At 33.0% G+C, this 15,561-nt stretch overlaps 2 protein-coding genes and 1 pseudogene across 2 annotated transcripts; all 3 read right to left on the reverse strand.

Annotated features, from left to right (window-relative positions):
* Positions 1 to 113: 113 nt before the first annotated feature.
* On the reverse strand, positions 114 to 2,204 carry LOC108851387 (cyclin-B2-2). The gene is made up of 7 exons (XM_018624809.2): positions 2,032 to 2,204; positions 1,802 to 1,934; positions 1,526 to 1,700; positions 1,342 to 1,455; positions 889 to 1,200; positions 702 to 800; positions 114 to 626 (listed from the first exon to the last, which is right to left on the reverse strand). Exons 1-7 carry the CDS (start codon positions 2,066 to 2,068, stop codon positions 285 to 287), a joined length of 1,212 nt encoding a protein of 403 aa, XP_018480311.1. The 5' UTR covers positions 2,069 to 2,204; the 3' UTR covers positions 114 to 284.
* Positions 2,205 to 5,911: 3,707 nt separating this feature from the next.
* LOC130511753 (probable serine/threonine-protein kinase CST) lies at positions 5,912 to 8,536 on the reverse strand (annotated as a pseudogene).
* A 977-nt stretch (positions 8,537 to 9,513) lies between these two features.
* Positions 9,514 to 12,256, reverse strand: LOC108848350 (probable serine/threonine-protein kinase CST). Its single transcript, XM_018621687.2, has 6 exons — positions 11,944 to 12,256; positions 11,464 to 11,834; positions 10,732 to 10,867; positions 10,508 to 10,641; positions 10,277 to 10,400; positions 9,514 to 10,158 (listed from the first exon to the last, which is right to left on the reverse strand). The coding sequence occupies exons 1-6, from the start codon at positions 12,011 to 12,013 to the stop codon at positions 9,683 to 9,685; spliced, it is 1,311 nt and encodes a 436-aa protein (XP_018477189.1). The 5' UTR covers positions 12,014 to 12,256; the 3' UTR covers positions 9,514 to 9,682.
* Positions 12,257 to 15,561: the final 3,305 nt, after the last annotated feature.

Consider the following 15,561-nt stretch of genomic DNA (forward strand, 5'->3'; position numbering starts at 1 on the left):
CCAATGTGATCAATTTTTTTTTTTTTGCAGAATCATTCTTAATATCTGAAGTTCTGAACTATTATGTGTCTACTGACAAAAGTCTCTTAACTTGCGAGAAAAAAGATAGGAGATTGTGATCAGAAAATTAGAGTTTTTATTGCTGAGATATCAATAAAGAAAAGAAAAAAAAAATACAAATCACAGATCATATTCAGAGGAGAAATTGAATTTTGTTTTTATTGTTGTTTCTTTTTAAAATTAAAAATCGAGAATGAAAAATGTCAGGTCTCTCTCTTGCTTTGCTATAGCGTTTCCGAATCCGACACAAGAAGAAAGTGTGCTGCAGCAGCTTCATACTTTGTAGCTATGTATCCGAACTTAGACGAGCTGTATTTTCTACGTACTCCTGTTAGTTTATCAGTCGCTGCCTTCTGATGCAGACTCACCATTCTTCTACTACACTCTCTGAGTTGGTTCTCAGAGTAGTGACTGTGGAACTCACAGGTGCTGTTCCATTCGCTGAAGCCATGGATTGTACACTGAGCTGTGTACACTGCACTGGCTGCTAGTAGCGATGGTTGATACCGAAGCATTTCGTAGTCCACAAGAGCAAGCTCGATCAAGAAAGATGCCAACGTCTCAAGCTGTTATCAACAAACAAGTTATTAGCTATAATTCATAAATATTTTGATAGGTTCACAAAGCAGTTTCAATGGTACCTTCTTGTCTGATTTAGCTGCCTTGAGGAACCTCTTCAAGAAAGGGTATTGTGTCGGTAACGACATGTTGAATTGCAAAGTATTAAGCATTATCTTCTCCTGCACACACACACACACACACATAAGTTTGTTAAAATCATAATCTTTTTAACCAGAGATAATATTATAGTATTAGAGAGGGCATTACCATTTCTAAAACATCGTTCCTAGTATAAGCCTTGTCAGAGATGACCACTAAATCTTCGACAATAGGTACAGAAACCTCTTCGTACTTGCAAGCTAAAAGCAAGGCGACTAAACCAACAAGCTGAAGCTTCTTTCTAACAACAGCTTGCTTGGATAAGAATCTATCTATAAGGTTCACCGTTAGATACAGTGTCTCGTTCATTAGCTCGAACTTGTCATGTACCTCGATGAGCCAATCGATAAGTATAGCTCTCATTTTATCTGTTATGTCAAACTGTTGCCCCATGTAATCTTGAGGAACACAACTAAACCTCTGCAGAAGATTTTTACCAAAGTCTCAGACAAGAATTCAAACTTAAAAAAGAAAAAAAAAATACTAAGGGGTTTTGGGCCGAAGCTCATAATCCACCAGGCCCAAAACTCATTCATAATCCACTAGGCCCGAAACTCATACCTCGTTTTTTCTGTAGAACTCGTGTAGATCTTCGACATATTCAACAACGGCAAGAGGGTTGTTTACATCGTCTCCATCAATGTCCAAAACTGGTTCTTGTTCATCCTCTTCCTCCTGTCCGAAATTGAAAGTTCATTTAGAACGAACTCGAGGGGCTAAATAAATCTTTTAAATTTTTGACTACCATTGGATCAGATTCTTCTATGTAAGGTTCCTCTAATGACATTGGCATAGGTTGGTCCAATGTAGCTGCTTCCTTCTTCTCTTCATTTTCTTCGTCTTCATCGATGAATATACAATCACCAAACGCGTTCCCACTCGGAACAGATGGTTTCAGCTTCTTTGTCTCTTCTTGAGATCTGCTCAAATTCAAAAAAGAATCTCAGATCTTTTTTCAAAAATAATAATAATAATAAAACAGAGATGAGCGTTGTGATTGAGAGAGTTGAGTGATTATTACACAGACAAGCCTCTTCTCTTGTTAACAACGCAGGGATAAACTTTTGAACCAACGAGATTATGGTTAATCACAGACAATGCTCTCCTGTTCTGTCTTTTCATCTCTAAACCGAACTTTGTGCTTCTCGTTTCATCTGAGAGAAAAAAAAAAGAAAGCAAAACACCATACTCTGTCAGATTCTCTGTGTAAGACCAGATCTTTTTAAAACGTGTTTGTTATAGCTAAACTACCTTGAAGAGTCGCTGTAATGGGTTCTTGATTAATCATTGTTTGATATTGGTTTGAGATGAAAGCTCAAAACCCACTACAGAATTCTCTAGAGGAAGAAGATGAAGAAGAGCATCAAACGAAGAGGATGTCTCTCTCTCTCTGTTCGCGTCTGATGCAATTGGATTCTGGCGAGTCAGAGAGCAAGCCATGATATAAGAGAAGATTTCAAAGGAAATAAAGATAAATTAAATTTTTTAAAAAAATAGAAAACCAGACCGGCGGTTGAACCGGCTAAGTTAAAAAAAACGATTAAAAACAATGGTTTGCGTTTATCTTGAAAACTGATTCTAAAATCAACATATTATATTACTCAATAAAATTTAATTGTATAATTTTTTTATATTTCATTATAAAACGATAATCACCACCAACTAATTATTTTTAATTTATTTTACATTTTATAAAGAAAGATACTATCTCTTTTTTAGCTCTTATGTATGTTTTTCACTTTATCACAATCATAAAATTTGACATTTATGTTGTATGTATAGCTATGATTATTACATTGCTATTTATTTTTCTAATCAATCAAAGAGAACAAATAATGAACCATCAAATTATTTTTTCAAAGTTAGATATATGAAAATAGAAAGCCTGGTCTGGTCAGTCGAACCGGATTATGTAGTCCGGTACAAAACACTGACCGGAAACTTTAATTTTCTATTTTTTATTATTATAAAAGAAAATAGCAACGGCTAGGTGATTAAGATGACCGTTGGATCATGAAGGAAACGATTTGCTTCTAACTCTGTCTAGGCTAACGGTAACTTTTTTTGGGTTAGAGAAGAGGCACATGTGGCTCTTCTCATTTCAAATTTATTTATTCTCCTTTTGTTTTCTTTGCCTTTTTCAGACAAAGAAGGCTCGTTGCCACTAGCCTCCCCTAGGCGCGTTTGTAACACACTTGAAAGTCAACATATTCAATTATGAATTCATAATCTTAGCTTATTAATATGTACTATTAATTATTTATAGAGCTAAAGAGTTGCTCTCTTTCCAAAGAATTATTGTTACCCAGAATTATGCTGACCTTGCCTGTAGACTGTGTAGTAAGTGTTTTGCCATTTGTAAATAACCATTTCATTTTAGTGGAATTTTTAATATTCAAGATATCTGAAATTTAAGCTAGATGAGTTCTGATCATTAATATTTCAATTGAATTTTGCTCTCCATAGAATAATATCATGTAGAAAGTTATTAGGTTTCCATTTTGTTATTCAATGAGTAATGACATATCTTTCATATTTGAATTTTAGATATTTTGTATCTGTATTTTTTAGAAAACTATTGAAGTTGGATTATAATCTAAGATAAGCCTTAAAAGAGTTATCAAAACTTTTGTTTTACATATATTCATAAACCTGGCAAGAAACCAACAAGTAAATATTTTACCATAATATAAACATTTGATATGTCAATACTCAATAGTCTGTAAACATAATCTCGAGGGTGTAATGGGATTGAATTCTGTTTTTTCTGCAATGGTTTATTTTGTCAACATTTCAACGTTCCAATTATTTAACATTTATCATGCAAACACTACTTTGACTTATAATGTTTTCGTCTATAAAAAAAATAGAAGTTCCTTTTAGAGAACGTTTACTCATTCAATTCATGCTTTGGCTGTTTATAAATGCAAGATTTAGGGTGGAAACGTTAGGGTTGAACAAGTTCTTAAGTGAAAGCAATTTCGGTAGTGAAAGTGAAATCTATTCAGATTTGTTGATTTTTTTGGACATTTGGTAATCTTTGGTCATAAGTATGATCAATGGTTTATTGGTGCTGATTAAAAATAAATAATTTTATTTTCCAGAAGTTGTAAATAAATAAATTTTAAGCGGTAGAGTAAAAAATAGTATTTAAAAATCAGTAGTTGAAGATATGTGTACTGCTGAGTATTGACTCAAGAGAAGAACTAGTAAATATGTATTGCATTTAGCATATAGTATTTAATTCAGATTAGTTATTTCAGTAGTATCACTTTTACATCTTAACACATATGGTGTACACGTCGACATTAACAGTAAATTATTAACTTGTTTAGTACAACTCTGAATCATTTTCTTAGTCGATCTGCATTTACAAACTAGCTTTAGTTAATCATTGATACAGTGGTTATAATACTTTTCGCAGGTTATTATTCGGTAACAATTAAACCAAGAAAAACAAATTTTCAGATAGATAGTACAATATGGTATGACAATTAGTATGTGATATATCATTGCATATACCTTCAAAAGCTTCATTTCTGACAATGAAAACTAAAGAGCGATATAGAAAATGTTTAAATTGTAGTACACATTAGTGTTCAAATTTTAAATAGAAAGCATATGGAAAATGTAATAAATATCACCAGCGAAGAATAGCAATAGTATTAGACTATTGAAAAAAAAAAATAGCAATAGTATTGTAATAATAAATAATATGACGATAAAACACTTTACAAGTCACGTCATTGTCAGATGTCTCCTATCACATGCATGTAATATAGAAATATTTAAATTTTGTTATTTAGAGCAACGATAATTGCAATCTCCATCTCCGGTCAGATCAAAAACACACTGGAAAAGAGAAACAGTTCCAAAAAAACAAGTCTCGTACGTTCGTTAGACGTTAGATCTCTGGCAAAGAAAAAAAATCTTGTGTCTCGTTAAGGTAGTGTATGAATCATCAAATCATAAATGGTTGTATGAATCATCAATCATAAATGGTTATGGACTTATGGTTACTGTTCTAAATCAATTGTATTAACACCTTTTGAACCAATACGCATTGTAACAGATTTGTGTGTATTCAAATTATAGCATATATGTGTTTCGACAACAATTAGTTAAAGAAAGTACTGTTTTCATGCAAATGATTAAAACTTTTAAAAATCCTTCAACCTTTAGAATATTTGTATACATTATGTCATAATCGAGTCCTCCAATTTTTTAAAAGTACAAGAATTTTTATTGAAGTAATTTAAATTATAAAATGAAGTCACTGAAGCAACCTACGAAGTCCCCAAGTCTTATGTAAGCTATATCCGAGCTTATTTCGTCGTTAAGCCCGCTGAGTTTAGGCGATTTTAGTCATGTGATGTGGAAGACCATTCCGCTCGTGGAAGGCTGTGTATTAGGAAAGGGAATCCTATAGATAAGGATTGCCTTATGTTTCCATATATCTTATAGTATCGTTATATTAAAGTTCCTAATTTGTCTAGGGCTTCCGATACATTGGCGTTGTATATATACGTTTGTACATTGTTAAGATCAAGACACCGTTAACTGTGTTTGGACATTTGATATGTCATAGAGATAGGAATTATCAAGTGTTTCTGCCAAATCGTAATAAATCCTCTTCGGTGGCTGGGGGGTTATGATTCCGGGTACCAAACTCTGCTTTTGTTATTTTCTCTGACGGAGGAGGAAGCTCCGGTGGTGGTGTTGCCGCAGGTGGTGGTTGTGCTCCGGAAGGTGAAGGTGGTAGAGGTTTAGGGGTTAATTTGAGTGTGGATCCTGTGGAGGACGATGACCAGGAGGTGACTGAATCTGGATCTATTGCCAAGTTTGACTTAATAATAAGTCTCCACCAAAAGATGAGGGAGGAAGATGATTAAAGCCAAGTGAAGATACTATCTATAAACTTACTTAGTTTGACATTCAAAACACATTTGTTTTCATTTTGGAGTAGGTTTCTGCTGATGATACTGCCTAGTAACATTTGCAATAGAGGATTGAATATTTCGTTTTTCAGTACTTTATATTTAGTGTTTGCAACATTCTGGGAATGTTGTAATAAAGAGTGTTTATTTTATATGTAAATCAATTTTAATTTTAAACATTTACATTGTTAAAGTAGCAATGTTTGAATAACTCTAGTATGTAATACAGCAACACAAAGAAACTGTATTGTACACAAAGCACTAAGAAAATGGGCACAAGCAATTAAATTCCTACTTCAAACATAATAGAACCAAAAAGAACACTAGAATTATTAGGAAAACTAAATCGATCTAGATAACTACATAATCCAATAACACTCCCTAAATCCTTATTGTGCGGCAAAAAAAAACAACATCAAGCAACCATTTATTTCTTTGTTCCAACCGTCCACGCTGACGTTCAACTGCGCCAAGTCGATACCAATATAACATTGATGTGGGGAGGAATGAGAAGAACTAGCACCGGTCGAATTAGTGGGAAGAACCGCCTGAAACAACATTAATGTGTTGGATGTTTTCGAGTACGTCAAGTACTTCTTTCATGTGGGGTCGGTTTTTCAGGTCTAGCTCGATGCAAGAGAGTGTGATCCGACCCATTTCGGTTGCCACTTTGGATGAGTATTGACCTTTGATTCTTTTGTCCATTATTTGTTTCACTTTGTGTTTGCTTGAGAGTTTTGGTCTTAACCAGTCGATTAGATTTTCTTGTCCGTGAGGTCGTTTTGGGTCATGCGCTCTTAGTCCGGTCATTACTTCCAGCAAGACCACACCAAAGGCGTATACATCACTTTTAACGTATAAATGGCCTGAGAATGAAGAAAACAAGCTAACCGTTTATTATGTGATCCAACATCGGGTAGTCAGCTAGAATACTGTTACTCAAAAAAAAAATCTTTAGAAAAAGTTCTCCACAGAATTAAATAAATATTTTTCGTAAGTTCGTTGGGAAGTCCATAGGAATTTTCCCTTTTTGTGTATATTTCTAAGCAAAGCATTGCTACTTTACATGTGCTACTGGTGACTAGGTCATCTTAAACTATATGAAACTATAAGGGTTTATCAAAGTCCATAAGTTTTTCTTATATTAAAAACTACTGTATATGTTTTCCCTTATTTATATACCTGTTGCCATATATTCTGGAGCAGCGTAACCATATGTTCCCATGACCCTAGTCGTAACGTGTGAATTCCCTTGTGATGGTCATGGTCCTAACCTTGCTAGTCCAAAACCTGAAATCTTTGCTTCATAATTCTGCGCGGATATAATATCAAACGACAATCTCAATAAGAATACAAAAAGTACAGATTCACTTTTAATTAACGTGACTATCATATATATAATGATAATTTAATTAGACTAACCGAGTCGAGAAGTATTTGCGAAGGTTTGAAGTCTCTGTAGATGACTGGTCTCTGTGTGCCGTGTAGAAATGCAAGGCCACGTGCTGCACCGATCATAATCTTGATCCTTAGATCCCAAGGAAAAGACTCCTTTACTGAAACCAAATCGAAGTTTTTATGAATCAGTCTTTGATATATAACGATGAACAGTAAAAAGTATTCATTACGTTGAAAAAGATGATATTCAAGGCTTCCTTTGGGCATGAACTCGTAGACAAGCAGGTGCTCTTTGTCTTCACGGCAGTGTCCTAGTAACTTCACCAGATTTGGGTGTGAAAGCACCCCCAAGAAGTTAACTGCTGTCTGCCCAGAATCAAAACCACAAATTCTAAAATTTAGCTTTGTAACTTGAACACTATTTTTTGTTTTCTTCAAAATATACAATAAACCATTTCAAATTGGGTATTAAACAACTGGTAAGTAACATAATATTTTGAATAAATGCCTGAGTTTTTAACACTGTTAAAATCCTAAACGATGTGTTAAAAATGTTTTATTTATTATAGTTTAATTTTAATATTATTTTTAATCATTTTGCAAGAGTCCAAATGTCCAATGAAAAGTCAAGGTCGTCTGTTGTTTGGAATAGTCAAAGTGTTTGTTGAAATTACGTAAGCATTACGGCAATGAAGAAACAAACAAAATAGTCAAGGTCGTCTGTTGACTTACTCGCCACTCTTCAAACCCTTGGAAACTCTCGGAGTTCAATCTTTTGACGGCTACAGTCATACCGGAGCCGGTTACAGAAGGAGCAAGAGTCTCGGCATGGATCCAACCTCTGTAAACTTGACCAAAACCTCCTTCACCTACCATCAAATCCCGTTTGAACCCCTTCGTCGCCGTCTTGAGTTCAAGAAAGCTGTAGACTTTGAGATTTGGCGATTCTAATATCTGCCCTGAATCACTCATAAACACACGGGAACTCTCGCTCGCAGCCTCCACGAATTGGCTTCCTCCTCCGACGCTGTTGTTTGTTCCATTACTGTGGTTGTTCGTCGAGGCTGAGTTACCATGTCACAAAGTCAAGAGAGAAAGAGAGAGATCAGAAAGTGAAAGAGATTTGTGTGACGTCGGAAAAAAATTGCGAAGAGAATATTGTAATAACCATGCAAGAGATAAAAACAAGAACATGCAGAAGAGTTTTATGTATTTGGATTCAAATAGATTAATTAATTACCATGACTATGGAGACCTGTTTTGGAAGGTGAGGAAGAGCAAAGGGATGATATACAAAGACCCATTTCAGTAGTTTTCTTCTTGTTTTTCTTGTTTACCGATTCAGAAAATAGCTATGGGATGATCAACTAGTAATATTCTTTTTTTATCATGGAAAAAGAAAATGACGGAAACTTGGGGGCATATAAAGAAGATTGAGAGTGAGGAAGGGGGTAACCCACCATTATCTATTTGACCATTTCCATGTTTAGGTCGGTTATTTTTTTCCACGAGAAAATATAAATACGAAATTGCCAAGAAGATCAATCCTAGCCAAAGCTTTTTGACTCTTTGATCGTGTGATTTGAAAAATATATTTGTGAATTTGGATTTTAGTTTGGAAATCTTTAAATTGTTTAATTTTAATTTCATTTATTCAGTGCTCATGTGCACATCATCATTGTAATAATTCGTTTATTTATAAAATAGTGTTAAATTTTAGATTTAAAAAAAAAACTATACGTAACATAGTCTGTTGGGGATGGAGACCACAAAATTTAGTATTTGTCTATGAACTTGTGACGTTCAGTACTATTCCCTTTAAATGATCTCATAATACACCCTTTTAGATACCGAATATTAACTATTTTGTGATGTAGTATTAGATTTGATTTGTACTCGTATATGAAATCATTTAAGCAATAGCATGTTGATCTTGGTTTCAAGTTAGTGAACTGATAAATATTTTAACAATCTCTCTGTTTTAATAAGCCGTGTTTAAGATTTTCTCACAAAATACATTTTCTATACAATTTATTTCGGTTACATATAAATATCATTAAATAAAATTAATTCAATCAATAAGAAATAAAGACAATATTTTCTAACTGCCACAAAATGCAAATAATATTAAATCATATCTAAAATAATGTAAACATCAACTATTTTGTAATAAAATATTTTTATTTAAACACCTGGTTGAATAATATAATGCAATAAAACCAAATTCTAATATGTATGACAATTCAGAAGCACTGACGATTTCTAGTGGAAACTGTGATTCTCGACTATTTTCATATTGTGCATTTAAACTATAAAGAGGTATTTACATGATATTTGATTAAATTTTACATTTTTTCATCTTGCAACGGCTGAGCAACTCTAGTATTAGTATCTCATACAACAGCACAAGAAAACGGTATTTTATACAAATCACACCAATAATATGGTATCAAAATAAATTTTAGTTACTCTGATTTAAAGATAAATAGAGTTAAAAAATAGAATAGAATAGAATCAAAAGGACTTTGAAACAATATCGTATCAGTATGGCCGATAAATAAATAACATCAAGCAACCATTTCTTTCTGTGCTCCAACCCTTCCAGGCGACGGTCTTGACGGCCTCCTCCGTTCAGCCCCCGCCGCGCCAGCTCGATATCCATACTGATAGTGAAGTGGCGAGGAACGAGAAGAACTAGCAACAGCAGGTTTGGTGGAAGAACGGTCTGGAACAACGTTGATGCGTTGGATGTTTTCGAGTACGTCGACTACTTCCTTCATGTCTGGTCGGTTTTTTGGGTCTAGCTCGGTGCAAGAGAGTGTGATGCGTGCCATTTCTGCTGCGGCTTTGGATGAGTATTGACCTTTGATTCCTTTGTCCATTATCTGTTTCACTCCATGTTTGTTTAAGAGATCTGGTCTTAACCAGTCGACTAGACTCTCTTGTCCGTTGGGCCGTTTTGTGTTGTGTGCTCTTAGTCCGGTCATTATTTCTAATAGTACTACACCGAAGGCATAGACGTCACTTTTGACGTATAAATGTCCTGAGGATGAGCAAAATAACCTAATTAAACGGTTATAAAATATCATAGACTTAAAGTCCATAATGTTTTTGCTATAAACTAAACTATATATGTAATATATATGTTTTTCTAAGTGTACCTGTTGCCATATATTCAGGAGCAGCGTAACCATACGTGCCCATGATCCTAGTCGTAACGTGTGACTTCTCTTGTGCTGGTCCTAACTTTGCTAAACCGAAATCTGAAAGCTTTGCTTCATAATTCTGCGCAGATGAAAAATTTCAAAACAAAATCTCATTAGCAAAGCAAACAATTAAAGATTCTACTAATTGCCATGACTATCATGTAATGGGTTTTTGATTAGACTAACGTAATCGAGAAGTATATTGGAGGTTTTGAAGTCTCTATATATGACTTCTCTTGGTAAGCCATGTAGAAACGCAAGACCACGAGCTGCACCGATCACAATCTTGATCCTTAGGTCCCAAGGAAAAGGCTCGCCTCCTGAATCAAATAAAAATCATGCAAAGTGAATAAAAACAAAACCGCCCAATCATATGGATGGTGTTTTGTGGATTCAAAGATCTTAATTACGTCTGAAAAGGTGGTTCTCAAGGCTTCCTTTAGGCATGAACTCGTAGACAAGGAGAAGCTCCTTGTCTTCCCGGCAGTATCCTAATAACTTCACCAGATTTGGATGTGAAAGCGTCCCCAAGAAGTTAATCTCTGACTGTCATCAAAAACAAACCCACAAAATCTCATTTAGCTTAATTAACCTAAAGATTAAATCTAGTTCCGTCAAAATATACAATAAACCAGCTGAAAGATCTTGGACCTAAATATATCTAAACTGACCGTGCTAAAGAATTTTTTTAAAAGTAAATATAGTTTATAATTTCTAAACATTTACCAATACTAATTTATAATGTTACATACGAGTAATACTTTAGTGATGATATTATATAAGCTAATAACATGTTACTACGTGTCCCCAAGTCAAAGTCCAGAAGGAGGAATCTAAAAGCGAATTTGTTGTCATTGTTAAATAACCTAAGACTTCTAGCCGCCTGAATTTAAAACTATTAATCTCCTAAATCTTAGCACCAAAATGTTTTATATTATTATGATATAATATTTCTTTAAACCATTTTGCAAGATTGCAACAGAAAGTCTTCGTCGTTTCTTGATTGTAATAGTCAACTCTTTCATCTTGATCGAAAACCGTAATTATTGGTTCTTTGTATGTTTTCCCGTTAAAGAAAGTAATCAAAATGTGAAAATAAATCATGTTATTATTGGTAAAAATTAGAGAGTTGGAGATCTTACTCGCCACTCTGAATATCCTTGGACACTCTCGGAGTTCAATCTTTTAACGGCCACGATCATACCGGAGCCTGCTTTAGAAGGAGCAAGACTCTTGGCATCGATCCAACCTCTGTAAACTTTCCCAAAACCTCCTTGACCCAACATAGAGTCCGGTCTGAAATTCTTGGTCGCCGTCGATAGTTCAAGAAAGGTGTAGACTCTGAGATGTGGCGATTCCAGTAGTTGACCGGAATCAGTCACAATCCCACCGGAACTCTCGCTTATCGCCTCGGAGAATTGGCTCCGTAGTCCGGCGCTGCTGTTTGTCGTCGCGGGGGTGGTGGTTGTTGATGACGAGAACTCTGTTCCGTTACTGTGGTTGTTCGTTGAGGCTGATTGATCATTCACAAGGACAAAGAGATGAGAACCTAGAGATTAAAAAAAACACACACACAAGAACATGCAGAAGAGTTTCATGATTAGAGATTCGTAATTAATTACCATGACTACTATGGTGGAGACCAGTTTTGGAAGGAGAGGAAGAGAAGAGTGATGAAATGCAATGGCCCATTTGATCAGGTGTCTGATTCTTCTATGTCTTGTTTCAGACAAGAGCTAGTGGATGATCAAGTAGCTATGAAGCATTCATTGTTTGAGTTTCGAATTAATTAAAGAGGGGTTTTGCAATATAATCTTGATTTAGTGAAAACCAAACAAAAAAAGGGGGAGGATATTTGAGGGGGTTATAGGGGATAATATAAGAAGATTAGAGTTCTTTTTTTAGATTGTGGAAGAGAAGGTCTGAGGAAGGAACCCACCATTCTTTATTACATTTTCCATGCTATGGTCTTGTTTGTCGATTTTGCATTTCTATTTTTGAATTAAAATAAATTAAAATTATATAAGAAAATGCCAAAAAGATCGACCAAACAAAATAGACAAAATATCCTAGCTAGACCAATTTCAATATGAACGTGTGACTGGGAAAAAAAGTTGTTAGAACTTTGTTTTACTTCGGAGATTTATAAATAGTTTCACTATATTCCACATATTTAGAACTCATGTTTTTTTTTTTTTGTAACTATTTAGAACTCATGTTCACATCATAGTAAATTGGAAACAGGATGAAAATTTCGATTTTTAAAACTATATAAATAACCAAGAACTCTGGATTTTATTTAACCCAATCTTTTCGTTTATGTTCTTGTAACGCTCAGTACTATTCCCTTTGAATGATCTCGTAACCATTTGATCTACGAACACTGTAACATAAGCTATTTCATGTAATATGATTACATATATATATATATATATATATATATATATATATATATATACATATATATATTGAAATAATAAAATACTCTTGTGTACAGTAATGTGAATTGGAACCTTTATAAAGTAAAAAAGGCGTTTCTTTGTCCAAGCAAAATGCTTAAAAGCGTCTTTGTTAAATTTATTCATTTATTTTCCACAAACCTTAGTAATCATTCGGTATCCATTATTCTCAAACAAGTTGCTATAAAAATAAGAAATTTGTCATATGCTAGCCTTTTATCAAAATAAAAATAAACATTCAAATGATCATAAACTTTACATATAAAAGAGTTTCCGAGTAATTTCATATAGGAATTTCCTTCCATATGGGTTAATAAGATTTGACATTAATTTTCAATTTTATTTGCTTTGGATAAAATAGATTTCCATTATGTAATTACTCGGAACGTTTCCATATTAAAACAAAATTATATATGAAAAACATTGATTTTTTCCAGATTAGGTAAATACTAAATTTTGGTCCACAAAATAAAGGGTGAGAAATTTAACAAAAACATGTTTTTCCTCATTGTAAACGGACACTCACACATACACACACTTGAAGTGGTCTATCAAGTTTGGAACCTCATTATACGGTACACGTTCCTTAATTTAATCTGGTCTTTGCTGTGTGGACAGTCGGTGTAGATTTTCAAAGCACGAGCTAACAAAAGGGACCACTTATTGACACACATACACTAGCTAAGTTGCATTAACTAAATTATCATCACACATTTGAAAGTTTTGAATCTTGAGTACAGATTGATCGTCTGGGTCAGTTAAGAAACCAAGCGTTTGAAATGAATTTGATCTTATACCTAAACCCAAGAATAAAAAGAATAATTTCCGATTTCCCTTCACAAAAATACTCAAACCAACATGGCCTAGAATCTGTTAGTCTTGTGACTAATATTTCTAGATACCAAAAGACCCGACATAAATCTTATCTAAATTTAAGTTCATTGCTTCTGTCAATCCTAAATGTACTAAATTATCATCACTTATTTGAAAATTTTGAATCTTGACTACAGATTGATCTGGATCAGTTAAGAAGCCAAGCTTTTTGAAATGAACTCGATCTTTTACCTACATGCACTATCCCAAAAAGAAGAATTATTTCCGATTTCCCATCACAAAAATTACTCAAACCCAACATAACTTAGTGATGTAGTGGAAATTTTTAAGAGATGAAACTATATCCGTTGGTTCTAATAATACTAAAAAATTAGGTTTAAAAATACTTTTTCAGTGTTTAATTAAAAATTATTTAGGTTCAAAAATTTTCTTCTCAGTGTTTTACAAAAGTATTTTTAGAAAAAAAATATTTTATTAATAATCAATCAACTGAATACAAACTTAGACATAAGAAACTATATATAAGAAAATCGTAAAAACTTAAAATAATAAATATAATTATAAAAATAACTAATAAATGAATAATAAATATTTGGAATATACCAAATATTTATCTGTATCATTTAAAATATGTTTCTAGATACCAAAAGACTTAACATAAGTCCTAAATAACATTATGTTTGATTAAAGACTTTGAATCTCCTTTAAGAAAAAGACCTAAAATATTTAAGTGGAAGAGAGAGATATAAGAGATTCTTGTTCTTCCTAGCTCTGGAAATTATCTGTCCTTCTTTGAAGTTGTCTGAATCTTTTGGTTTCCTAGAGGTTGAATTTGATAAATTAATTAGAGAAATATTAGGCTTCTGGAAAATTCTGATACATGTAGGACTGGACATAAAATCCATAACCGTAATTCAAACTAAACCTCAACCGAAAAATCTAATATGTATTCGATCTGAAATGTAAAAAATACTGAATAGATTTTGTAAGGTGGTATTAAACATATCTGTCTCCGAAGTGTTATTGATCGAATCCGAATTGATAATCCGAAAAATTCGAAAATCCAAAAATCCAAAAAATATGAAAAATATCCAAAGAAACCGATTTGAACTTCCAAATTAATATATAATTTAAATATATGTAACATAAATATATATTTTAAATATTCAATTTCATATTTAAATTTATATGATATTTAACAATAAATATTTAAAATTTAAATAAATACCATAAATACTCAATTACTTATAAATAAGTATATATTTTTAGATTTTGCTTTTAAATTTTAGATTTTATCTCGGGGTATATCAGAACGATCCTATATAACTCGAATGATATATGATTACTATACGGATAATAGGATGTGACAGAAAACCGATATAAACCTATGTGTTAAATCTGAACATGATCTATACATGCAAATTGTTAGAATAAAATCTACGAGGGATTGTAGAATCAGAGCCGTGCTTATGGTGTTATTAAAAAGACATTTGCCTCAGGCCCCCTAAAATATATTAATTTTAGAGCCTCCAAAATACATCAATTACCTTATGGCATAGTGGTTACAGTGTTCTTCTAGTTACGTTTATGTACATTAGTTTGACTCTCCTATGTGCTATCATTAAGACTTTGCTATTTTTATATACTCCCTCCGTTTCATAATACTTGATGTTTTAGAAATATAATTTTGTTTCAAATTAGTTGAAATTTTGAGATTTTAAGGTTACTTTAATTTTATAGGAAACTGTTTAACCAATTAGTTTTCACAATCTTTTTTATTATTGGTTAATTGATTTTAAAATTATATCTTTAAAATATTTTTTATTAAAAAATACAATTTTCTTAATCTTTGTGCATTATGGTAAAACATCAAGTATTATGAAACGGAGGGAGTATTAGCTTCTTTCAGTTTATGTTTTCATGCCACAATTTTTTCTATGATTTTTT

This window comes from Raphanus sativus, chromosome 4 (genome assembly GCF_000801105.2).
Source record: "Raphanus sativus cultivar WK10039 chromosome 4, ASM80110v3, whole genome shotgun sequence".
NCBI classification, from domain to species: domain Eukaryota; kingdom Viridiplantae; phylum Streptophyta; class Magnoliopsida; order Brassicales; family Brassicaceae; genus Raphanus; species Raphanus sativus.